Below are 26,050 nucleotides of genomic sequence, written 5' to 3'. Positions count from 1 at the left end.
GAGAGAGAGAGAGAGAGAGAGAGAGAGAGAGAGAGAGAGAGAGAGAGGCTGTCTTTTCGCTTCCGGCTTCAAACTCACAGATAAACAGCGCTTTACTACGCGCACAGTGGTGTCGAGCAGCACACATGACTGACAACAGAAACCTCCCAAGAAACTATGTATGCAAACTGAGAGAGGACTCCACTACCATAACCTCCACAACCAGAGAGAACACATTCTCTTCTTCTATCTTCTTCCTCTGTGGAGGAGGATGGTTTTCTTTTGGTGAAAAGGTGAAGAAAAAAGCGGTCCCGCGGTAGCGTCGAAGAAGTTCGTTTATGGAAAAAGAAACACACACACACACACACACACACACACACACACACACACACGCAACCCAAGAGGAGCAGATCATACGTTTTGTTTTTTTGGTGCACGAGGAGCCGTGTCTTTGTGGGAGCCAGACACACAGACTGAGAAGAGCCATCCTCGGTTTACAGCTTTTGGTGTCTGTCTGTAATATCACTCCAGACCAATAACAGTGTCCCGGAGAAAAGCCTCGGAGAGGACGGCCCAGCGCGGAGGTAAGGTACCAGGACCTCCATCTGTGGAGGTTATTGTTTATTACACTTTAATAACACCACCTCTGCTGTAGATGGAGAGTGGTCAGGATTACAGGCCTACCCGTTCAGAATTGGAGACAATCAAACTAATTAAGTGGTTTTTAAAACATGTTATTCTTATTTTCAATTGAAAATGTACATTAAGTACACACAGAGGTATGTAGGCTTCTTGAGACTTACTTCTTAATAGATGTTTTGTGATTACAGATGCAGATGCAATCCATTCATGTTTAGCTTCTAACAACTGTATGTTACAAATCTTATCTCAAATATTGACATCCAAACAACTGAAACTCAGCTTTTTCCAGATTTTGTACACATGTGCTCTCCAGCTATACCTGAATGTTTTGTACATCACTGTTCGCTCATAAAAACACAGCTGGAGGAGACAACACACTTTGTCACACCTGGGGCTTTATTGATTATTTCACCAGTTTGCAACCAGATCCGCAATGGGACCAGCTACAGGAGCCCACTTGCTTTACATTAGCATTAGATCATTAGCATTTGGTTAGAGGTTATTTCTCGGGATGCAACTTTCATCATCGTTTAGTCTGCTGTGTATTTTCTCTATTGATCAATTAATGGTCAATAAAACCACAGATAGTAGTGAAATTTTTTTCCAAAGTCATCTCCTTTAAAAAAAATCTTCACATTGGAAAAGATGGATCTGTCAATGTTTTGCTAAAAAAAAGTACTTAAACGAATAATATTCTATTGTCAAAATAGTTGCCAATTCATTTTCGGTCAATCGGCTAATCGATAAATCAACTATTTGTTGATGCTCTAGTTATATCTAATTTTGTTTATGTGCCCCTCAAGGCTCTCTTGGGGCCGCTTTCCCTTCTGGGAACCATAAAGCATCAGGTGTGGTTCTTTGCTTTGAGTATCCCATCGTGGGTCTGTTGTGGTGGAGTAATTTAAGATCGCAATATTGATTGTGAGATAGTTTCCGGAAAACTCCATTGAAGAAATAGTGGATTAAATAGCAGACAGGACAGCATCTTTTGGGGGGCTAATTTAGGGAGTTAAATACCTGACAAATAAAGTTACATTATAATGATGCAAAAAGTCATGTAGAAAGCCAACATTACCACAGATTAGTCCTGAGAGATATAAACTGGATTTCAATAGCATAAACAGTATGGCAAAGTATAGGGCCGGGTGGTAATTCAATATGATCATTTATCATCTTTACTGGGATGAAATGTCCTATGTTGAGATATGGTGATACACAATTACATTGTTGATAATAACAAGCACATACTAACTGAAAGTTATTTTTGTTTTGCACTAAAGTTCTCATTAAAATAGGAAAATACTTACATTTATCACAGAAGTATGCAAAAAAACATGTGGTTATTTCATATAGACTATTTAATTATACAATTACCAGAAAACATGCTATATTGTGATATCAAATTACCTATACTGTGATAGAAAACTTTATAAAAATATCTGACTCATTGTTATATTGTCATACTGCCATCTGCGTTTGAATTTCAAGGATCTGTCAGCCTCAGCATCTTTAAAACCTTTTCTCCGCTGCGTTGCGCTCAGACGGCTGTGCGTAGGTTTAGTGCCCACTTGTGTAGGCGAGTGGACAGTTTGAATACTCAAGCAGTCCCACTCAATCTGACATTAGGCCGCGCTGAAACACCGACAGCGTTCAGAAGGTATACGTGCGCTTAAAACACACTCATCAACACCGGTGTCTGTTACCTTTTAGAGTGCTAAATGCTGTATTTCTATAATATCATTATGGCAAATAAGCCATAAGTCATCTCCAGAGCCGTGATTTGCTTCACTACCCCGCTTCATGGTTGTTGTTAATTGGTGCTAATATGACATCTGAAATAGTTTGTCATGTCAACACGGTGCTCATGAATACCCGAGCGTATTTTCTGCTGACACATGTATCTTTTTGGACATATTATGTGTGAGAGAGGTGGAGACAAGTGGGCGTCAGAGAGGGATCCAGGAGACATCATGTGTTTTATAAAGGCCTTTTTCTGCTGAATGTTTTCATCCTGACAAATGTACTGCATTTGTTTTAAGCAGGTTAGGATGTGAATTTTTTCCAGTTTTGTACCCTTTCATACTTTCATATCCAAAACTTTGACGATCCCCCGAGCACAGAATTCAGAGAAGTCGAGCCTGAGCTGAGAAAAAGAAAAAGTGTTTGGGATGCAGCTAACCATGTTCAACATGCACTGTGATATGTGTTCCCGGTGCCCAGTGCTGCTGCTTCATTACAGCCGTTTCACTGAAAGTAAATCCGCTACTTCTGCATGAAAGAGTCAGAATAGACAACGGAACCAAAATAGCCGTGAACACCTAGTTCCCTCCTCGCTCCTCTGTCTTTCTCTCTTGGTCCTTGTGCTGCACTGTGTCCTTCCACCCCCCCCCCCCCTCTCTCATTTGATCTACTCTGAGGCCTGACTCGTGTTGTTCTCACTGAAACATAGGGGATGTAAGTGTAGTAAACTACTCAAGAGAGAAGCCATCAAGATTGTTTCCTGCCTCTCTCTAACTGCGTCACTCCCCAACAAGGAAATCCCTTGTTTACCCTCCAGTTCATGACCTGTCTTTACTTATCTGGAATCAAAAGCACACCCCCAGGGCAGTTTTTGGCAGCTCAGCACATGATGTCAACAATACCTGTATGATTGAATGAGCCCAAGAACAGCTTTCCTCTTCCAGATGTCCTGGAAGACAGAAGTGATCACATTGTACGAAAAATGTCAAAAGTGTTTCTGTTCTCTGCAAAAACACACACATCCCGTTTAAGATGAGAGAGAACTTTGTTCATGAAGGGAAAAATTACTTAATATTTACTCTAATTTCTCATCAATTTCTGTGTAAAACGATCACTTGGCATTTGAAATACATAAAGGGAAAAAAAAGATTTGCCTGTAGTCCAGACACCAGTAATGACCGCTCATGCTTATCTCACATGTTATACAAAGCAGACTGTAAGTCAGCCGGCTCTGGGTCATCACTCGTCTGTCTCAATCAAATACGAGGTGCTGGAGTTGTGGACATCGCTGCATTTGGCATTTTTTAAGCTTGAAAATGCTAATAAGTTGAAACACATTTGGCAAATTTGAATCCGTTGTGAAATTGGGCATTTCTGCAAATTCGACTCCAGTGAAGCTTATTTGCATAGCTCATAGTCAAGGAGATTCCTACAGCTGAACTGTTGCCTTTCCTCCATGTTTTTCCCACTTGCAGGCTCTCCTTCTCCTTCTGTGTTTAAATCTGCTGCCACTTTTTGATCTGTTTGCCTCTCTCTCTCTCTCTCTCTCTCTCTCTCTCTCTCTCTCTCTCTCTCTAATCCCCCCTTTCTGCATGCGTCACCATATCTCCATCTTTTCTGCCCTTTTTCCGCGCGCCGCCCTCATTTTCTCCCTGAAAGAATGCCACTTTAAAGAAGCGAATTTCAAACAAACGATCGAGTTGAGCGAAATATCGTCGCAGTTTTTCGTCGGGGCTGAACTTTGGCCATCGTGTCGCTGCTCCTTTGAGAACAAAGAGGAGTTGGGCTCAGCTATGAAAAGGTTCCTACAGTTAAATGTGTGAAACTCTCGAAGACATTCTAGTGTAGATTTACTAGATGGAGAGGTGGATTGTAATAAAACTGCTGTTTGATTCAAATTAGCCTTCTAAAAATCTCAGCCTCTATGAAACATTAACAGAAGAAAAGGCAAATTATTCCCAGTGAGTGGAACAAGTCCATTCCTTTCACTTTCTTTCTGTCGTTTAGTTTGAATCCCAGCTGGAACAATGATATATTTTGTCTTGAGTTAACAACAGCACGACATGAATAATCTTCTTTGTCCATGATGACGTGGTTAGGGATGGAAAATTTAATTTCCAGTGTCTGTCCTATTTGAAACGGGGCTTTTATTTAGATGTTTCCCATACTAACCCTTTGATTATTAATAATCTAAAAGGTTAGACTCAGTAAAATGAACTTTCTCCACTTGTTTTCTTTCTCCAGCAGTGTGGAGCTGCCGACTGAATGCAGACGAAACGCTGAGCGCTGTCCTCCAGACCTCCAGACCTGCAGCTTCAGGGGACATTGTCCGATGTGTACCCAGCACTCCAAGCCCCTGGCCTGGCCGCGGGGATGGCAGCGTCTGCCCTGAACCTGAACGGCCTTGGAGTCATGAACAGGTCCGTGTTTTTGTTTCTACGGTGTCTGTCACATTTTTGTCTTTTATTGCTTTTAGAGCTCAAAAACTTGTCTGGTTGGTATTGTTGTGTTGCAGCTGGGAACCTGTTTGACCGGACGGTTAAGATTGCTTTTCATCTTTTATACATCGCAGAACAACTTAATCAGATTACCCATAGTTACCTTCCAGTCCTCGTGCTAAGCCGTGTTGCTCTGTTATGTCATACTAGCATTATGTAAGTGTTTGACATATATATATATATATATATATATATATATATAAAACCAGCTACTGAACTATATTTCTGGGTGTTTTTTGTCTGTAAAGAGGCCACAAAATGCAAAACGTATGATAGCTATAGCCTGAACACACAGAAACCAACCAACCCTCTCCTCTCCGCAGCAGTAATCAGTTTCACACCCTGCCAAGCTCCTCTAGTACCACCTCTCGATCTAGAACCAGTCCAGTCGGTCGACCTGTGCTGCCGGTTCCAGATCGGAGCGCCTACTGTCCGTTACTGGGTGGGGGAGCGCCGGGTGGAGGTCTCTACAGCCCAACCAGCCCGAAGGTAACGAAATCTGTAAACACTGATCATGTTTATTTAGATTGTTTTCTAAAAGTTCACCAAAACAAAAATGATATTTCTTTGTCAACACTGCAGTGAGTGAGTTCTTTGTAGGGCATTTACAAAAAGATTCAACTTAGTGTGAATGAAATGGCAACAAACATATAATAATAATTAATATCAAACTGATGGTAGTTACATGAGGATAGTGCCCTTTGAAGAAAGACTTTATCACTTTTGAAAGAAGAAATATCACATATATTCTCTTACAAACGATGCAGTTGAACTCGTGATTAGGTTAGAGGTTCGGTTCGTTTGTGGTTTGAACCAACTGCAGGATTTTATGATAGTGGACATGTGATTTAAGCATGACTACAAAAGAACAACAAGTACATCCATCTGCTGATTGTGAAATCTGCAATCTCATAATTGATCTGTGTTTAATGCCATGTGTATAAGCGCATCAGCGTTGGTATTTTCCCTGAGTCAAAGGCTGTTGTGTGTGACAGCGATCCCTACAACTCGTGCACATGTCATCTGGGAGCCCACAAAGGTTCTTTTGTACAGCCCTGTCTCTACTAGTATTCATCATAACATGCAGTCTAATAATATAAAAAATGTTTATAATCAGTTATTAATCAAAGAGCATGAATGCACATATCAGAAGCATTAAAGTGCTGTCTGTCGTTACAACTTGATTTCCAACTTCAAGTAAAAACAGACAGGAAACAGACACATAAACTGTAAGACATGTTGAGCTAATGGTGCACATGTTTTTATAAAACAAATAAATAATAATCATAATTAAAGGATAAAAATGAGAAGATAGTCCGCATGGCATTTCCACCGGTAAATTACCATCACTTGATGATCCTGTCTTGTGTGTCCGCTCCTAGACGAGCCGTCGGACCCCGGATCGCACCGTTGTCTTCCCCCCTTCATCCTCGCTCTCCCCCGGCCCCGGCCCCCACGCCCGCTCCCCCTCCCCGCGTAGCCCGGAGCTCCTAGGAGTCAATGTGGGCCAGCGGGTCCGACGGCTGAGCTCGCCCGGCGGTGAGGAGAGAGGGGAAGGAGAGGGGCAGGAGGAGAGGGGAGGGGAGACGGCTGAAGGAGAGAGGAGGGAGGAAAGGAGACGCCAGGCACAGCTGCTGCAGATACACCGAGAGCTGCAGAACGTTGAGGTGATTTTACATGCGCAGCTCTTCTTTGTCTCCCTCTGTGTCATTTCTCTCTCTGTCTTTATCTAGGAATGCTAGAGCCACCGTGTATCCAAACTCTGAAGAATTTACGGCCTAATTATAAATTTGTTGGGCAAGTCAGAACAATGCCAGTAAGCACTATAATCTCACTCTGCTTCGTTGATCCTAAAACGCTGCAGTTACTCAATCTTTGAAAGCAGAAGAGGGAAACACCACACGATGTTTGAACTGATGCTCACACAGCAGTCGGTTTTTCTTTCATGCTGTTACGATACGGAAAGCTGGAAACTCGGACTTCCAGTCTTTGTCATTCCGAGAAAGGGCTTTTAATTCGATATTGTCATTTTAAATAATGTTTCTCAGCTTCATCTCAAATTAGCATCTCCTACCGTCATCATCCATCCTCCCTGAACTCAGATTATAATCTCTCCAGTAATCAAGTTTGTGAGTCCGTGTGACTAGTTTGTATCTCCTAATGTAAATGAATATGCATTGATTCAACTAAAGATAGACCAAAATGTGATTATCAGGTTCAGACTACTTGGAATTTAAATTTGATGATCAATATACAGTGTAGAGCATTACAACAACATACATTTAGTTCCTTATTTGTCCTCTTTTTCTTCTTCTTTGTATTTAGATGAAAGCCAACCCACATTTTTACTCACGCACTTTTTTTGGTTTTACACTTCAGTCTGTTTAATGCCAAATATTGAGAAACTCTAGAGTTAGCTTTTTTATTTTCCATTTTCACAACATTGGTAGGAGATTGTGATGATATTTTGTTATATTTGTTGTTGATACCAGTGTACCTGTGAAATGAGCCAAATATGAAAAGAATGCATCAAAGTAAACCTGCTTATAGTTAAACCAAGGAAACCAAACTGTAGTTGCATTTAAACCTTTATTTGTCTTCTTATTTGTCTTCCAGGTCCGGGGAAAAGTGGGCATTTATGAGGCCCACATTTCTGGAACTCGTGCCCAAGAACTCGTGCTAAACCCTGAGCTCCAGCGCAGCCCTCGCTCTCCAAGACGATCGACCAGCCAAACCCCTGAATGCCCAATGGCCCACCCGCTAAAGAGTAAAGTTCTCTGCGTTGTCCAAAATGGAAGAGAAAGGGAGGAAGAAACTATAGAGGGAGAAAGGAGAGGAGGAGGAAGGAAACAAGACAAAAAGGACAACAGTGCTACAAAAACAAACGCAGAAAACAAGACACTGATCGGTCAAAATGGCTGCCATTCAGAAACGACAATGCAAACTCCCAGTTTAGACGGACCGTCTGTCGTTCAGGGTTTCCTTGAAACATTAAACCCAGATGCAACAACAGACAGAGAGAAAAAAGAGGGAGTAAAAGAGGGAGGGGAGGTGGAAAACAAACAGACGTTGGGAGACGAAAGAGAACGGACAGAGAGTGAAGTGAGAGATGAGAGAGAGGGCCGGTCGTGTCTTGAGATGCCGCTCCAGACAGAGGCAAACATGTCGGAGGTTAACCCAGAAATCAATGCTTTTCCTCTGACACAAGGCATGGAGAGCCCCCCTTGTTTGCCGGACGCTGATCACACCTCAAACCACTCTCCTTGCATCCCTCCCTCCATCCCCGCAGTCATCATAACTGACCACGGTTTGGAAAGCCAGCCTCAAACTTCTGAAGGCCCTGGCTCAGACCAGGGATTCGGCTGCAGCCCTAGCCCCGGTTCTAGCCCCGTCCCGGGTCCAAACTTCTCCACCCACTCCCTCAGGAAGCTGTCGTCCTCCTCCGCCTCCTCGGCCGGTTTCTCCTCGTCCTGGGAAGAGTCGGAGGAGGATATTTCCAGTGATACCGAGAAAGGAGAGCAGCTTCTCAACCCTGCAGCCCTCACGTCTCAACAGAAAGCAGTAAGTAGAGCCAAGTGAGAGCGTCAGCTAGTGTGTGTGTGTGTGTGTGTGTTCAGTGGAGACCTTTTGTAGTTGTGAATGGCGATGACCTTTGGAAACTGCATTCGCCTGGATTGCCAAATATCATTCACAAAGGAAAAATCAGACAAATATATTTGTCAAGGGATATCTTTACAGGAATATTCCAAAATGTTGTTCGACAATGGCAATGTCGGTCGGTTCACCATTCTGGTCCAGACTGAAATATCTCAACAATTATCTGATGGATTGACATGAAATTCTGTGCAGACATTCATGGTCCTCAGAGGATAAATCCCTCTGACTTTGGTAATCTCCAGACTTTTCTTCTAGCGACACCAACAGGTCAAATGGTTTATCTATCCCCTGAAATATCTCTATAGATTTAATTAAAGTAGATTTAATTTGGTACAGTGCTAACACGTTAAACTAAGATGGTGGACATGGTACTTGATAAACATCAACATATTTAGAATTTTAAATAATCAAATGTTGACAAAGACTAGTGAACTGGTGATTTTGCAACTAATCTTGCCAGATCATGGTTAAGAATCGGTCTGTGGGTCTCCGTTAACAATTGTGCCTCAAAATGTGTCCGTGTGTGTGTCCGTGTCCGTGTGTGTGTGTGTGTGTGTGTGTGTGTTGTGTGTTCGAAAGTGCCCGTGCATGTTGCTGGGTGCTCCTGTGTCAAATTGGCCAGAGCTCTCTGCCTGAGTAATGGTTGACATTCACAGTAACAAAGCTAGCTCTGTGCCCCAACCTGTGTGTGTGTGTGTGTGTGTGTGTGTGCAGGGGTGTTATTAGTGTGAGGGTACCATGATGGTGTGTGTGTGTGTGTGTGAGTGTGAGAGAGAGAGAGAGAGAGAGAGAGAGAGAGAGCAGGGGTGATTGAAAAAAGGGAAAGCGAGAGAATTTGCCAGTCACACACACTTAGGCTTTGCCTGCATTTGGAGGACGTTCAAAGAGGAGGCTGAGTCCTGTGTGTGTGTGTGTGTGTGTGTGTGCTTGAGTGTGAGTGTGTGTAGGTGGGTGGGTGGATGTGTTTTTGTTTGTAGCCAGGATGAGTTCACGGGGCCATTTCACTTCTGCTTTGAAACACGATCTAACGAAGGATTATATAACTGATTTTTTACCAGTGTTTCTGAAACAATGTCCCAAACCTATCGCTTTATTTAGGGACTTCAAACTGTGGCTTAAGGAGGGATGTGCTCATCATGTTTACTTCCTACCAGTTGAACCATCATGAATCATCCATGAGCTCTAAAATGAAAGAGGTGTCCCCCATGTGACTGAATACTCATCACGCTGCGATCAATACAGCATCTGCATATTTCCAGACATATTTCTAATCATTCAGACCTAATTTTCCACGTCTGCTCTCATTATGAGAGGCAGCAGCAGAAAGAAATGTAATATTCTTGTAAGGATTTTCAAGACTTCCAGGTTATGTATTGCATATTTAATCAAATGACCCCTCCCTAAACGAATGACCCAGCTCTCCCAGGTGACATGGATCCCAAACGATTTGTTTAAATGAATTTGGCTGATGGAATTTGAATCCTGTTTGTATTGCTCTTTGCATATTTGTGGTCACTCCTTTTTCGCTTGATCCAAGCGGAGAGAAGGGACAGAAGCTCCTGCTGGAAGTCAAATCTGACTGAGGGGGCGGGGCTTAGTGTTGGTATAGCAAAAGTCTGGACCCCCCCACAAAGATGTCAAACATGCGGGTTATTCGTGCTCTTTGTCCATAGATTTGAAGGAAACCCGGTGTATGTATGCAGGAGGCAAACATGCAGAAACACATAGAGTTTGTGTGGGAGGTGTGTAGGAAAGAGGAGAGGAGCGATACTGAGAGAGGAAGACTGGCAGAGCGAGAGAGACAGAAGAAAAGAGAAGGATGAAAGGAAAAGTTGTTATATGTGCTGCAGATTAGCCAGGTTGAACATGAAACACTTAAAGGACAGTCTTCATACTGAGATACACACAGATAAGTGTAGCTCTGGTGACACTACACACACACACCATGCGTGGAGAGAAACATAAGAGTAAGACCAGGGCTTTCTGCAGAATGCATGTCTCAGAGTCCCTCCACCTTAGATTTAATTCATTAGTGCTCCTTTGTGTTAGTAAGCGTGACATTTTAATTTCCTGTACAAACACATCTGCTCTGCTGTGGTCATCAGCTTTTGGATCACATCAACTCATTTCTGAGTGTACACACGCTTAACAAGTCGAGGCTGGAAGCTGAGCAGAGCCATATATAGACACCGTTTGGCTCATCTTTTGACTGCTGGGCATCTCTCCAAGGTTAGAAGGCACAAATGTACTGGCGGTGTATTTTCCTAGTAAATTGGCAGCAAAGAGGGCACCTGCAAAAGATTGGCATCTGTTGCTTTTTTTCTTTTGTTGTTTTCAAAATTCCAGTTGAGTTGTGAGGAATGAGAAGAGAAGAATCTGCCAGCAGCAGAGTTACTTCTTTGCTGAGGTGAGACCTAGTTGTTTGCTTCTACCTTTCTGCATCAGCTCCACGCCCATCACAGCAGTTTCAAACTAAACAGCTACACACGAGACCTCATGGACATACATGAAAAAGCAAAACGCTCGAAAATTGACTTTGCTAAGAAGATATCCAAAGACTGTTTTTTTTTTTTTTTACATGATTTGACTACAAAATGACGAGGTCTTAAACACAACTTGCCTAATAGCATTATGACTAAAGATAATGTACATGAATACTTGCTAACACTTACAGAAGATTAATGCTAGCTTTGGTAATGGGTTGAATTGTTTGACTTATTTATCAAACACAAAAGGCCAAACATTTGCAGGCTCTTGTCTCCCAATTATGAAGATTAACTGATATTATGTAATTTATATCACAATGAGATGAATGTCTTTGTTGATGGACTGTTAAACAAAACAAAAGGCTCTGGGTAATCCTTATTGGCTGTTCTTCACATCTTTTATGACATTTTATATTCTAAAGTGGAAAAAAAGATAATTTGCAGCATTATTTACCCTTTTCAACTGCAATTTAATTAAATTGTTTTATCATACTTGCTGTGAAAACTTGGTGGGGAGCTGCTCTTGAAGCTGCACATTGTACAGAAAACCCCACCGTCATGATTCAGCTCTTCAGAGAGAGATTGATGAAAGGATCTTCAGGTAGCGGAAGTGGGGCCGGACTCGAGAAGGCCTCACCGTGACCACAAACAGAAGGTGTGGTGATACTCTGTACTGTCAGTAGAGCTCGGGACGCATTCCGATACGCGTGTTGTTCTTCATAATGTGCATCCATTATATAAACAGAATGCGGACTGCACCCATGCTGTGAAACACACACACACACACACACACGTCTGCTAACGCCGACACATCCTCTGCAGACATCACATAGTCGCGCAGTCACGAATGTTCTCTACAGCCACACTGTCACTAATGTCGCACTGACCCAAACATGAATCTTCACCTGCACTTGTTTATCCAACTGTGAGTGTGAGCTCACCTCCAACCAGCACAACAGAAGAGTGTTTGTTTTGGGGAAGAAAACTAATTTTTTGTGTCCTGAACTAGACCTCGAGCACAAAAAAAAAAAAATCAGCTCTCACACACACACACACACACATACTTAGACACACCGTGTTTGCACTGCAGTGGAAAATCTTCGCTACCACAGCGGCCGGTTGCCTAGCAAAGCTGTGACGTCAAACTGAGTTTCCCTCTCACAGCTGTATGTATGTATGTGTGTGTGTGTGTGTGTGTGACAGAGAGTCTGTAAGTTTATGGGTGTGTGTCCAACTCTTGTTTGTGTGTGTGTGTGTTTATTGTGAGAGGGGGGGAAACACCGGTCAATTCTTCGTTTGGTGTTTCTGTGTGAGTTTGCTGGTGAGAGTGAGTGCGTGTGCATGTTAACCGCCCCGGTTAATGAGGAGTCAGGTCGGCCTGCAGCGACTGAAGCTGACAGTTTGGGTGAAGGAGTGTCTATTAGTAGCATGGGATCCAGGGCAGACGTGAAGTGTGGTTTCACATGTTGTCAGAGACTCACTGGGGAAACCCTGCTTTATGCATGAATGCAAGTGTTTGTGCAGAGACAAGGGATGTGTAGTTCACACACTGGAGGTTGCATTTTTAAATGTAACGGCGATATTAACAGAATATTTTTTTCTAGACCTTCTGGTTAATTTTTATACATCAGATTCGCTGCATATGAACGTGACCACTCTTTTATTGTGCTTGTTAGTGAGCAAGAGAAGAAACCTCCCAGAGTGTTTCATTTAGAGTGTTTCAGAGCTGCGGCTTGATCTGAAGTCAGAAGTGCTCTTTAATGTTCCATTGAGTGACCTCAATTTGGAAACCAGTCATCCTTATCGCACTACAGTACGTAGCGACGGCCACATCACAAACTAATCTAACCACCTTTTCTTTCTTTTAGGTGTCCGTTTCTCACCTTTATGTAGCCGTCACTTTTTTTTTTGCAAAGCTATTTTTCCACTCTCCAGCCGTGGTTGCTAAGAGATTTATCGTGCACTCTCCAAGCATCAAACACACACACACACGTGGTTTAGCCTGCATCACACTCCTTGCAGTTTAATTTTGTCTGCATGTGTCTGGGTGTGTGTGTGTGTGTGTGTGTGTGTGTGTGTGTGCTTCTCAGTCTAAATGTTGCAAGCTCAAGACAGTTGCATTATTTGTATCTGCAAGGGGACCTTGTGGTGAGAGATATCAGGCTTGTTGTTTCCTCAGCACTTCTCTGTTGAAAACAGAAGCGCGCATCAGTGTTTCCCCTGCTGCTACACACATTACACATGTGTAACCCAGAGTTACCCTTTGCCCCAAGTTGTTGTTTTTTTTCTACCATTCTCACCACTCTCCTGCTCGTTTCATTCCTCCCTATGTGTAATGTGTAATATCTGTTTGCCCTACGTCACAGCAGTTCTCTTAGTGAAAAAAACAAAAGAAACATCTGTAAATGTCTTTACTATGGCGTTTCAATAATGTACGTGCTAATTGCACAGTTTAACAGACCACTTGTCTTGTGCAAATGCATGTTGCGTTAAAATGTATCTGCAGATGTTGAAGAACACGATGCACATTTCTGGCCGATATAAACTCTTTGCCTCAGTGCTTCTTTTTTCCCTCCGTGCTCTTTCTGTTGTTTACAGAGGGCAAGGCCTTCTTTCTTTCTTTTCTCTCTTTTGTTTGTAGTCAGCGGCGGATGTGGAAAATACTGTCGCTGAGGCAAGCGGCAACCCCCCCCACTTCCTGTCTGCAAGAAGTTCCTTTTCTTACCATTTCCTCTCTCTCTCTCTCTCTCTCTCTCTCTCTCTCTCTCTCTATCTCAATGGAAACTTCACTGTTTTTCCTGCTCTCCCCTTGTCATCCAGCTGGTCTGGGATTAGAGATAGGAGAGACAGAGAGGACGTCGGAGAGCAACGAGCCAGAAAAAAAGATGAGAGGCTGACTTTTTTCTATGCAGAGACAGAGACAGAGAGAGAGACAGAGAGAGAGAGAGAGAGAGACGATTTTTTTTTAATTGTATCCCAGTTTTGGGTTCATGCATGTTTGCTCATTGAAAAAAAATTCTAATCTTTCTATCAGTTTAAGTCCATTATAAGAAATGAAATAAAAATGAGCTACTTTACAAAGAAACCAAGGTGACTGACTGAATAGTAAGATGTGTCTGACTGTTAAACAATCTGTGAAGCTGAAGATTATTTAAAGAAAATAGTAATATATTCCCTTAAATTCAATCAGGTAAAAAAGCTCAAAATGGCAGAAAAGTGGAGTTACCTGTAGGAGTTATTTCCCCCTGACACAACTGGACATATTGACTTTAACTGGTAACACTTGATTTTGAATGGGATATGTAGTGCTCTCATTGGCCGGCTGGGTTCAGCTGTAAAGTCAGGTCGACAAGTCTGGATTCTTTTCACACACGGTTTCCTGCTTTGCATCTGTACTCAGATATTTATAAAAGTGTATCTTTTTTGTCTTCAATCTTTTGAGCACCCGAACCTCACGTCTGAAATACGTTTTACACATTCCTAAAATGTTCCCGACGATCACAAATGTTTCCGACACAAATCCCCTCTGTTAGCACAATTTGAGCACATTTCAAAACTTTCCACGAGTCTCTTGTTATCTACATGTCACACGTTTAGACACGCTCACGCTCAAGGTTTTTATTTTCACACACTCGATAGTCATCCAGCCAGCTGTGAAATTATTCTTTCACAAGCTGAGAATCCAGCTCACGTATTTATGTGCGTGGCTCATTTCTGACTTGATAAAAAGCCAGATGTGTCGCTTCATAAACTCACCATGAAGCTGTTTAGGACGTTTCCTTTTTGTCTGTTGCTGCTCGTGTTGTAACTTCTGTCACAACCTTTCTGTTTCTGCAGAAAAACGTGTATGTAAGTTATTGCTATATTTTCCTCGCAGCCTCTCCATTTTCCCAGTACTCGGTGTGCATTCACACTCACACACCCACTCACACACACTTAGCTCCGTCTGTGTCTTTCCAATGCTCTGCCCTGTGTGGAGATTTGCATGTCCAGATTATGTTTGTCCTCTGATTTGCCAATCAAATGATGCACAATTGTTTATCTCTACACACACACACACACACACACACACACACATGTGTAAATCTCGTGGGGCATAGAAAGAGGAGCATGCAAGCCTGAGGTGCTTGGTTTGTTAAAAGCAGGAGGGTTTGGTTGCGCTGCAGGACAGTTGAACAGATTATCCGTCTGACAGAAAGCCCATCGGCCATGATGGGGCCTGCGTGGCTGTATTCAGTGTGGAGTGTTGTGTCAGTGGGAGCCATCGTTATCATTACCGTCATCCACCTCCGCACCAGCCACCTTCAGGTACTGTCGCCCGTACAGCCAGTGTTTCTTTTATTCCAGCTGTGCGTTGACTATCACACGAGGCTTCTTATCCCTGGATTTAGTCCTTGTTTAGGGATGTTTGACAGCTCAACTTTTGGAGTTCAGATTTTATTGAGCAATAATATGTCTGGTAATAGTCGTAGTCCTTTTTATTTCATTACACACAAACCAAACCTCTCCTCTCGTCCTGCTCCACCTGATTGCATTTTAATGTCTCTAGTTCCTAAATCTTCACAAGTTGACAACTTCTGTTATTACTCACACATGAGATAGACCAGACCTTTTCTTTTCTCTCTCTGTCTCTTGCCCTCCACAGCTCTCTCTCGCTCTCTCTCACACACACACACACACACACACACACACACACACACACACACACACACACACACACACACAGCAGCTGTAAGTGGGCAACGTGGGAGATGGATGACAGTCTGAGTTGACAGAGAAAGTGAAGACCCTGGCTACTTACCAAGCTGTAGTCTGATACTCTTGCGCTCTCTGCTAACTGGCCAAAGATGGTAGAAAAGAGGAGTAGGGGGTCAACATTCAGCTTGATTTTTTCTTACCTTTCTGGAGGCCTAAAAGGCTTCATCTGTTTTGTATTTATCGATAAGAAGAAGCCAGAGCCTTCTGATGTACTGACAGTGGATCAGAAAGATGGCAAGAGTTTCATTTCAACCTTCATTTACTCAGTGAACTCACTGCAAATGTTTCTAGTCATAACTACACATTGACACGTGGAGATTGTTGTTCTGTCCTCCTGCAAAGAAATTCTTTTAATCAACAGTTTCTCCACAAAGTGTCACATAATAGCACCACTTAAAATCTTAATTTCTTGGAAATATATCATGCATCATGAAAAAGGCCTACAAAACTATTGATCGACAAAAGAAATCGTAGTCGACTACGACTAAGCTGATCAATCGGTTGACTAATCGACTGAGAGGGAGCAGCCCTGTTAGATGCTCTGTACCAGATTCTCCTTCGCGTTTCCTTTTGCCTTCGTCATCCCACTTTAAACCACGTTGACTCTTCCGTTATTTTCTGAAACTGCAACGGCATCCTTCTGTTTTTGTATGAGCTTCAGCAAATGACAAGAAATCAATTCGGTAGACTTCTAGAACTATTGGACTTTGCTACCAAACTTTCCGTTGTTGCACAAATGCCACTGATCCTGAGAATATCACCGTTTCAAGCTCTCTCTGAGACTCATTGCAGCTGACCTGCCCTTCAGTTAGTTTCCACCATGTGATCTGCTCTCATGTGTGTTTGTGTTTTACTTTTTGCAGAGTTCTCTCTCTCTCTCTCTCTCTCTCTCTCTCTCTCTCTCTCTCTCTCCTTCAGTGGTGCAGAGAAAAAACCCTTCATGTGACTCTTCACCTCCTCAGAGAGAAAGAGAGAGAGAGAGTGTGTTTCCGAAGGTGTGTGTGTGTGTGTGTGTGTGTCTAACCATAGATAGTCATGCTATCAGCAGATGAATTTTCATCAGGTCCAGATTCTGTGACATGGGTTATATATCTCCTTCTATGGTCCTCCTCTCTCTTATCTTATCAGTCCTCTCCTCCTCCTCTCATCTCTCTTCTTCTCTGGTTATTTGTAGACATAATATTATGTCTCCTGATATTTTCAGACCAGAGGAAATCTTCTGCGTGCGAGCCGACACCATTAACATTCACACCTTGATATGGAATTTCAGTATACATGTTATACTACACAAGATGATCACTAAGCAGATGTGATCCTTTAAAAGTGGATGTACACATCCATCATAGTGTCAAATGATGTCCATATCCATCTAATGTGTTTTTAAGAGGAAACTCCTCAAAACATTTGGATTTTTCTCATCTTCTTGTCGTCACTTGTATCTCTGTCCCAATGTTGCACAGCCAAGCATTGTTTAAACCCACAGAACAAGACATCTGGAGTTTTTTACATCTGATGTAATGCTGCAGACATAAAAATAAAAAGTTACTTTTGTCTTGTGCTTTTGCTCTTCTCAATATTTCACTTTGTCTCAGTAAACATTACAGGTAACTTTCAATTTAGAGAGTTTAACAGTCAGATATTAAAATGTCTTTTCTTCACAAAGACAGAGAACTGCACTAAACCTGAATCGGTCCGTCGTCACTGAGATGAAAACTGTTGATGTTGAAAACAACTAGCAGTGTGTGTTTGTGTGTCAGAGACAGCGTGTGTCCCAGTTTGTCAATGAGTTTGTTTGTGTGTGTGTGTGTGTGTGTGTGTGTGTGTGTGTGTGTGTGTGTGTGTGTGTGTGTGTGGCAGGATTCCCACGGTTCAATGCCTCTGCCAAGGACAGGGAGAGCCCTTGGAGAAAGTGTGTGTGTTTGTGTTACCAGGGGAAACCCCGGCTTGATCCTGCGGAGTTTAGTTAAAATGTCCTTTAACAGCAGGGGGAAAAAAAGAGTGTGTGGGAGAGGGGAGTGTCAGGGATGCCCCACAGTGTGTGTTTGTGTGTGTGCATGTTTTAAAGACTTGTGTTTTGTTCTCAAGGCTATTTAACTAAACAGTAAAAAAAAAGTGCAAGATCAGCCAAAAGTTTCAGAGGAGAACTTGATCTCTGGGTGATTATAAACAGACTGCACACTGCCATCTGAGGGAGTGAGCATTTAGTACACTTCCCTAAATTCATCTTTCATGTTTGCATGGAGCTGGTACACTGCATCATACCATCATCATGTGTCATTTCAGTTTAAACACATTGGTGACGGTGAACTGTAGGCCAATGATCGTAAATATCATAAATGAAATAAAACGGTAACATTTCTGGTGGAGCGTAAGAAAAGCACATTGTTGGCGAAACGTTATTCTGAAGGATGATCACCGATGTTGTGTTTGTGTTTGTAGCACAAGTCTTGGAAGAAGATTAAGAACATGGTCCACTGGTCGCCGTTTGTCATGTCCTTCAAGAAGAAATATCCCTGGATACAACTGGCTGGGCATGCAGGTGTGTGGACACATTACAGATGACATCATTCATAGCAATAACATACTCAACATGAGGACATACACACATGTGCATTTTATTTTTGAAAGAAGATGTGAGTCAACGTATTAGTCTGTCTTTGTTGGTGCTCTTTCTTTGAGGTCAGGGGGTTAAGGGGAAGTGTATGTGTGTTCAGATGGTAAGCAGGGTGGGGAAACATCAGGCGATGTTAGGTGTCGTGGCAGTTGGAGGCTCAAGCCACATAAGATTAAAAGCCTGCAGCTCTTCCTTGCTTACCCAGTTGTGACAAATCACAATTGTTGTTTTAAACCAGCTTCTCACCTCACTTTAACCCCGACTAACCTGAGCCAAGCCACTCCCAGTAACTGTATCCTAACGCGTTCTGCAGCTGCTTTACAGTTAATGTGTGTCTTTTTACAGGGAGCTTCAAGGCCGGAGCCAACGGACGCATATTAAAAGTAAGACGCTCTTTCACACCAATCATACCTTGTCTGTCGTTGAAGAGGATGTCGATGTGATGCACTCTGGTTTAGATAGCTGCCACGTGTTGCTGATACTGAATCAGTGCAGCTCGGGGTATAAAATGTTGAGCTGCACCGATACCAATCCAGACATCTGATCTCAGGCCGATACCGACTCAAATAGCTGTATCTGGTGTATAACAATGTATATTATACACTGGAAATTTAATTCCTGTTTACGTTTTGACCAAGTTGTTGCTGCATTAAATAGGTTTATACTTGAGTTGCATCCACGCATCCCTAATAAAGTGTCAATAACTCGTTGTGTATTTCCTTTAGAAACACTGTGAATGTGAGCAGCGCTGTCTGTCCCTCCTCATGAGGGACGTCCTGCGCCCGTACGTCCCTGGTTATCATGGAGACGTAGAGAAGGACGGCCAGAAATACAACCAGATGGAGGATCTGCTGGCTGAGTTTGACTTCCCATGTGTGATGGACTGCAAGATGGGAGTGAGGTGAGAAGACACGTGACATGACATCATTCTTTACATAGCAGGTTGCTGGTTATTTTTATAGTTATGCCAATCATTTCTCTTTATAAGGCTGCTATTCTACTGACAAAAATTAAAAATAAAATAATAATCACTCAGTCACTGCACAGTAAACCCGCAGCATGTCCTTCAAGTCACACTGGAGCCGTTCTTTAAACTGATGGATGTTTAATATCTGACAGTTTGTGTGATCATTTTACCACTCGCCTTTGTTTTCTCTTCCGTTTGGTTTCTTTAAAACCCGTATGATCGTCTCACCAGACTTCTTGTCGTCCATGTCGCTGTGTTCCCAGATCTTAGCACTTAACAGCTGAAGAGACATCTTCTTCACACCTTCGCTTTCACCCTCCCTCCTCCTCCTCATCTCCACCTCGTCCTCCTACCTCTCTGTGCTCATGTCTGTCACCCACACCTTCTTCTTCTCCATCTTCTTCACAGCTTCACACTCCTTCTTCTTTTTTTTCCTTCTTCTTCTTCTTCAGGACCTACCTTGAGGAAGAGCTGACCAAGGCTCGTAAGAAACCCTCCCCGAGGCCTGACATGTATCAGAAAATGGTGGAGGTGGATCCTGCGGCGCCTACGCCAGAGGAAATCCTCCAGAAAGCGGTGACCAAACCCAGATACATGCAGTGGAGAGAGACCATCAGCTCAACAGCCACCCTGGGATTCAGGATAGAGGGAGTCAAGGTAAGACTCACACAGAGAAAGGTGTTTGTGTGTGTGTGGCCTTCCTTCCCTCCTTTCTTCCAGTCTTCTGTCTGTGTGTGTGTGTGTGTGTGGGGGGGGAGTGTCCTTCAAGGTCATGATCTAATTTCCTGTTTTGAACAGAAACTTCCTCTGAAGTATACGTTTGTGCATGAGATCCTTTGTCACACATGAGGCCTGTCCGTGGCAGCTCTCTATGCCTTGGCATCTGGCACTGACATTGTACACAAACACACTCACACACTCAAACACACTCACACACAAATCTCTGCTGTCTTTATTTGAGGGTTGTGGCTATATAAGGACATTCGTGGCCTCCCGGTGGTCTGTTGCCATGACACTGAGGGTTATCCCCAGAAACAGAGATGTGTGTGTGTGTGTGTGTGTGTGTGAAGAAATAAAAAGTGTGGATGTGCGGTTCATGTGCAATTCAACCTCTTTTTGTAAATATGCATCTGTGTAACTGTGTGTATGTATAGATTGTATAAGCTCGTATGTATATGAGAAGTGTAATTAGGTGTGTGTGTGTGTGTTTGTGTGTGTGTGTGTTTCTGTGACATGACATGAACCTTAAAGGTAAAAATAGTTGTGTCTCCAAATAGTATCTTGTTGCCTGGCAGCCAGCAGAGTAAGAAACACTCATTTATTCTACTCTGAACCGCCCGACTGGTTGGTTACCGCTGCTGGTATTCTGTAATCTAGTTAATTAACTGTTACAAGCCCCCAAGAAGATGCCATGGGGCCCGAAAATACTTTCCCCCAAAGACTTACATTGGTAAAGAGGCGTCGGTAAATTTGCGGGTATTCTTTTCTTTTTTTAGGTAAATCAACTTCCCTGTACAAACACTTAAATAGCCCTTATTTAAATCATTAGCTCCTAAAAGTTGTAAAATACACTAATAGTATCCAGCATTATTTTCCGCCCTCGGTTCATGTGAATGAGCGCAAGAACGAGGCTGGACTGACGACTGGGAGGCGGAGTTAAAGGAAACGCTTGTACGCCTGCTTCATGGGTCAAGTTACGCAAAAGATTGCTGTAAGATCCGGGTAGTTTTCGTCTTAATTTTATACACGGAAGTCAAACTTTTTGGGCTTCATGCACCACTTTAATAGGAATTGCAAGGGGCCTCGCCTCCAACACTGTATCCAGTTCTCTTTATACATAAATGTACTTTTGTTACTACTGTACATACACTACTGATTTTAATACTCCAGTCCTCCTACTGCTCATGGCTGTCTTCAACCACAGAAATTCTTATTCGACTAACACTCATACAATTTTGTCGACTAATTGATTAACGGATTTAATCGACATATCTGTAAAACCACAAAGAATCACACAATAGCATCACTTTAAACATCGTGTTTACCTGAGATGAGCTCATGCGTTTCTTGGAAATAAGTCGTAGGTCATAAGTAAGTAAGATGTGGAGAGTAAACTCAATGTGTGAATTCAATTCCCATTCTTTACTATTTTCTGAAAATGGAATCATAGAATAATCACCAATAATTGATAATTGTTAGTTGCCATATTGAAATTTCCGACTTGACAACTTCATGAGATTAAACAAAGTGTTTCTTTATATGGCTCTGCTCAGACCTTTAATTCACAGCTAAATCTCTAAAGATATCTTTCCTTCCTTTCCTCCCCTCATTGTTTGTTCTGCTTTTCTTGTCCGTCCTCTCCTCTGCTCCGACTCCTTCCTCCCTTCACGTCCTCTGCTTCGCTGCTGTCCCTCCCATCTCTACAAGAAGCCTGGAAGTTGTAGTTTATGACGACAGAGAGTGGATATACGAGACACAAACATTTATTTGCATGCTAATTATCCCTAAAATTATAATTTGTCTTATACTACCAGCTGTGCTGTGGTGCTCGAGATCTGTGGGGATATCACTGGTCTGGTCTTGGTCTCAACCCCTGAAAGTCTCGGTTTAGGTGGTCTTGACTACAACATTGACGACCAGTACAAATAAACCTAACGTTGAACTCTTTGCTTATGGTCTCCCCTCTCCTCTCCTCTCCTCTCCTCTCCTCTCCTCTCCTCTGCTCTCTAGAAGGAGGACGGGACAGTGAACAGAGATTTTAAGAAGACAAAGACAAGAGACCAAGTTACTGTAGCCTTCCATGACTTTGTCAAAGGAAATAAGGACGTACTGGTAAGTTTGTAGTGTGTGTGTGTGTCTGTGTGTGTGTGCGTGAGTGTGTGTGTGTGTGTGTGTGTGTGCCAATAGCCTTGCCCACTGAAAGGTACAGAAAAATACATGACGAATTACATTTCAAGATAAATTTCCCTGTGCTGTTTTAACAATCCCATGGGAAACACACACACAGACAGTATATGAACAGACAGATTCACACATATACAAAGCCACCTTAAGCTCCTGGGTCAGAAGAAAAGGGAAGTCCTTGGGAACTCCCTGTGCCTCTTCACACACACACACAAATGCACACTATTAGTATTTGACAGCATTGGATACATGTGCATGCTTAAGAGTGTGTTTGTTATTTTTTTTTATTGAAATACATCAACGCATACTTTTTTAACTGAATCCAACACCCATATGTTAGTCGTAAAACATGAGAATAGATGGTACAGCCCAGTTCTAGTTCAGACTAGAGACCGGCTGCATCAGGTGTGGGCCAAACTGGGTGAACAAAAAATAAAATCTTGTGTTTCTTTTCTCTCCTCAGAACTGTTATCTAAGCAGGCTGAGGGAAATCAGAGACACTCTGGAGATCTCCCCATTCTTCAAAACCCACGAGGTAATATTTCTGCTTTACTGCAAATGGTTGATGTTGTAGTTCTGGGCTCAGTTCAGGATGTGTGAATTTCCATGTCCGGTAGACTGGCTTGAGACACATTTTCTGTTCTAAACAGCGTGCAGCACATCCTTTGAATTGGTGAATTAGTCCCAGTCCTAGTTAACATGTACTTTGTGTCACCTTACATTCAAATAATAATTTATTGATTAGGTAGTTAAGTGTCATTTAGTGACACTAACTCACTCGAGCAAACACACCAGTGCACGCACAGCGTAACAGGTCTCGTCATTGAAATTGGTCAACACACGCACACGTTCAGTTCCACTCACATACAAACTAACATACGAGCGGACATAAATGCAAGGCGTTGTAACAAAACAGGAAGTGAGATCATGTTTTTGAGGGAAGCAAACACAAGAGTAATGTTCAGTAAAAAAAGAAGAAAGAAAAAATAGTTTCCTGTTTTCTTAGTCACCCCATTGTCTTGCTGTGTCTCTGCAGGTGATTGGCAGCTCTTTGTTATTCGTTCACGACAGTAAGGGGAGGGCCAAAGTCTGGATGATTGACTTTGGGAAAACCACGCCTCTTTCTGACGGGGACGAACTAAACCACCGAGCATCATGGGTCGAGGGCAACAGAGAAGACGGTTACCTGTCTGGACTTGATAGTTTGCTGGACATCATTTTAACCATGGGGAACTCTGAGACTTGAAGTCGGAGGGTTAAAAAAGAAAAAAAATCCCAAGTGAACATTTGGACACACAACAACCACTTCCATTCATTCTTCCTTTCTCTCGGGAACACTTCCTCAAGGATTCCTTCACAGACGTTTGTCCTCATGTTGGAAACCACATCATCCCATAACAGTGCGCAGCCAAATCCATTCATGGATGCAACCTGGCTATTAATATTCTGTGGATTTCAGGTTCTTTCTCTTTCCCGCTCATTTACTACCTTTTTACTAAAGGAAAAACAGCAAAATTGCTTCATCCAAATTGAAGTCTAAGGCTGGTGATATTTCATATTTTTGTTATAAAACAAATTCTATGAAAAGACCAAAAACAGTGTGTTTGTTTGTCTCAATATTTATCCAGCCCATTTGTTTCTGCTGAAGATGTGAATTATTTAAAGATGGATTATGAATATATATATTCATAATATTTTCTAAAACAGCTGGGCACTGTAGTTTTGAGCAAACATTACTCAAACGGGAGGAAATAGTGTGTTTGTTTCAGGACTATTTTCAGAAGCGGATTAACACACGTTTGGTTGTGCTCGTGAACGTTTGGGATCATCTAAAATAATATATCAAACCCAACAGTGCCCATGTAGATTGTAATGAATGAACACCTAACAGTGTGGCTCAAAGATGGAGCGTTATGACTCACAGGAGTCAGCTAAATCAGGCTTTAGATACACACACGATGGTTGCAGGATGAAGTTATTGCTGGTTTTGGTCTTTTTGTGGGATTTGTTGACATTAAAATTAAAACGATAAAGAAAATATCCCCAGAATTATCATTTAAAGCCACTATGTGTGGAATTTTAACATTTTTATCTTTTGCACTCCTTGGTGATAAAAAAAACAAACACTGTAAGGGCCTGATCAGACAGAGGACGCTTTGCAGGTAGAAAACGTGGTAACGTTAGCCTAACACAAACCATGAACTGTATGCTAATTAATAGTTATTAAGTTCAAAAAATTTACAACATCTTACCCAAAATCTCAAGGACCGGGTATCCAGCAAAAGTCACCACAGTGAGACAAAAATGTCACTGACGTCCCGCTTCTCCGCTCTGAGTTGAATATTTTTCAACTCGAGGCCTTCGGGGCGCTCTTTTAAAATAGAGAGTCGCATAGAGCTGAAAAAAGCGAGGCAGCGTGCAGAGCGCTTCACTTTCATTGAAAACACGCCGCCCCGTCTGCTAAAACGTGCTCTGTCTGTTCAGAGCCCGAAGACGCTGTGATCACATAAGAATTGTACAAGTAGTGGCTTTAAAACATGCACGTTAAAACGTCCATATTTGACTTTAAATATCTTGTTTAACAGTTATACTCATTTGTAACTTAGATATAGTCTATCTCCATTAAGTCTCAGCTAGATTGCATATCTTCCTAAGTATATCTGATCTCAATTGTATTGGATTTTTTTGTGTTTTTGATCATAATTTCAGCACATTGCCCCTTTCTTTTAAAATTAATCTGCACTTGATTCTATTTTCACTGTTAGAGATTGTACGGTTGAGTGTGCTTCACAGTGCAAAACAAAACTAGTCTAGCTGTTTATAACCTCTAACCATAGCCATACTTAGAATTCAGATACTCTAATTTGGTCAGTGAGGTTTTCAGTGGCAGCCAGGTTTCCTCCACAATAACCTGGCAGTTATGTGAGGCTAAATGATTCAGGTCAGAGTAGTTTCACTATGTTATGGAGGGCATTGTTTTTATGTAACATATTTACAGCCAATGCCAGTCCATGGTACTTGCCTGGACAAACACTTCCCACCCTTCTCACACCTTTGTTGGGATTGTTCACAATGTACAATGAGATTTATTATGTTTTGATGTAGTTGTTTTGTAACATTATTTTAGCGTACTCAAATCCTGTGGAACACTTACAGCCATGAACAACCTTATTTAAGCTATACAGTGCCTTGACATTACAAAGCCAAGTCAGACAACTGAAAATATGTTCTTATTTGAAATGTTACGGCGGACTTTTATCCTAGTCTTAACTGTTTCAGTGCGTAGTCTCGGGTGCATGTTTATTATCCTCTTAAAGTTTGGGCTTAATTTGTATTTCATCCTGTTTTTATTTATAACATTATATTATGTTTGTTGTTTTTGTTATTGGGATACTGTGACATTTTGAATTGTGGGCTGTTGTGTTGCTTCGTCTTCAAGCATGTGTTACAGTATGAGTGAAAGTCAAACAACGTTGGATGTCTATAGAAAAGATTGACGGCTGTTCAGATAATGATACCCATTTATTTAAATGGGGAATACAAACGTTCATTAAGAAAGTGATTGGGAAGAGAAAGGAGGAACACATAATGTAACAGGTTCTTGATGAACAATAAAAACTAAATAGTATGTAGAATCCACTCTACCATATATTTAAAAAGCAATGGTTTTCATTTGATGTGTGCAGTGACAGTAGACGCAGAAAGAGATTATAATTCCATGCAGTGCCTTCTTAAATTAGTTCAACATTTTGGGAAATATGTATGCTTATCAGCTTTTGTGCATTAAACAAGATGATTGAAACCT

General features: G+C 42.1%; 1 protein-coding gene across 2 annotated transcripts; it reads left to right on the top strand.

Annotated features, from left to right (window-relative positions):
• Positions 1-72: 72 nt before the first annotated feature.
• On the top strand, positions 73-26,050 carry LOC116393613 (inositol-trisphosphate 3-kinase B). Of its 2 annotated transcripts, none has more exons than XM_031866097.1 (12): positions 73-563; positions 4,606-4,781; positions 5,186-5,348; positions 6,242-6,526; positions 7,476-8,420; positions 18,200-18,299; positions 18,720-18,757; positions 19,100-19,275; positions 19,794-19,998; positions 22,072-22,173; positions 22,709-22,780; positions 23,282-26,050. In XM_031866097.1, exons 2-12 carry the CDS (start codon positions 4,735-4,737, stop codon positions 23,489-23,491), a joined length of 2,343 nt encoding a protein of 780 aa, XP_031721957.1. In that variant the 5' UTR covers positions 73-563; positions 4,606-4,734; the 3' UTR covers positions 23,492-26,050. The 2 variants fall into 2 exon arrangements, with proteins under 2 accessions (XP_031721957.1, XP_031721955.1); XM_031866095.1 differs by having other exon boundaries at positions 5,183-5,348.

The sequence above is a fragment of the Anarrhichthys ocellatus genome, unplaced genomic scaffold (assembly GCF_004355925.1).
Source record: "Anarrhichthys ocellatus isolate YVR2014 unplaced genomic scaffold, GSC_Weel_1.0 scaffold34, whole genome shotgun sequence".
NCBI classification, from domain to species: domain Eukaryota; kingdom Metazoa; phylum Chordata; class Actinopteri; order Perciformes; family Anarhichadidae; genus Anarrhichthys; species Anarrhichthys ocellatus.
The sequence above is the reverse complement of the archived record's forward strand: the minus strand, read 5'-3'. Positions and strand labels throughout refer to the sequence as shown.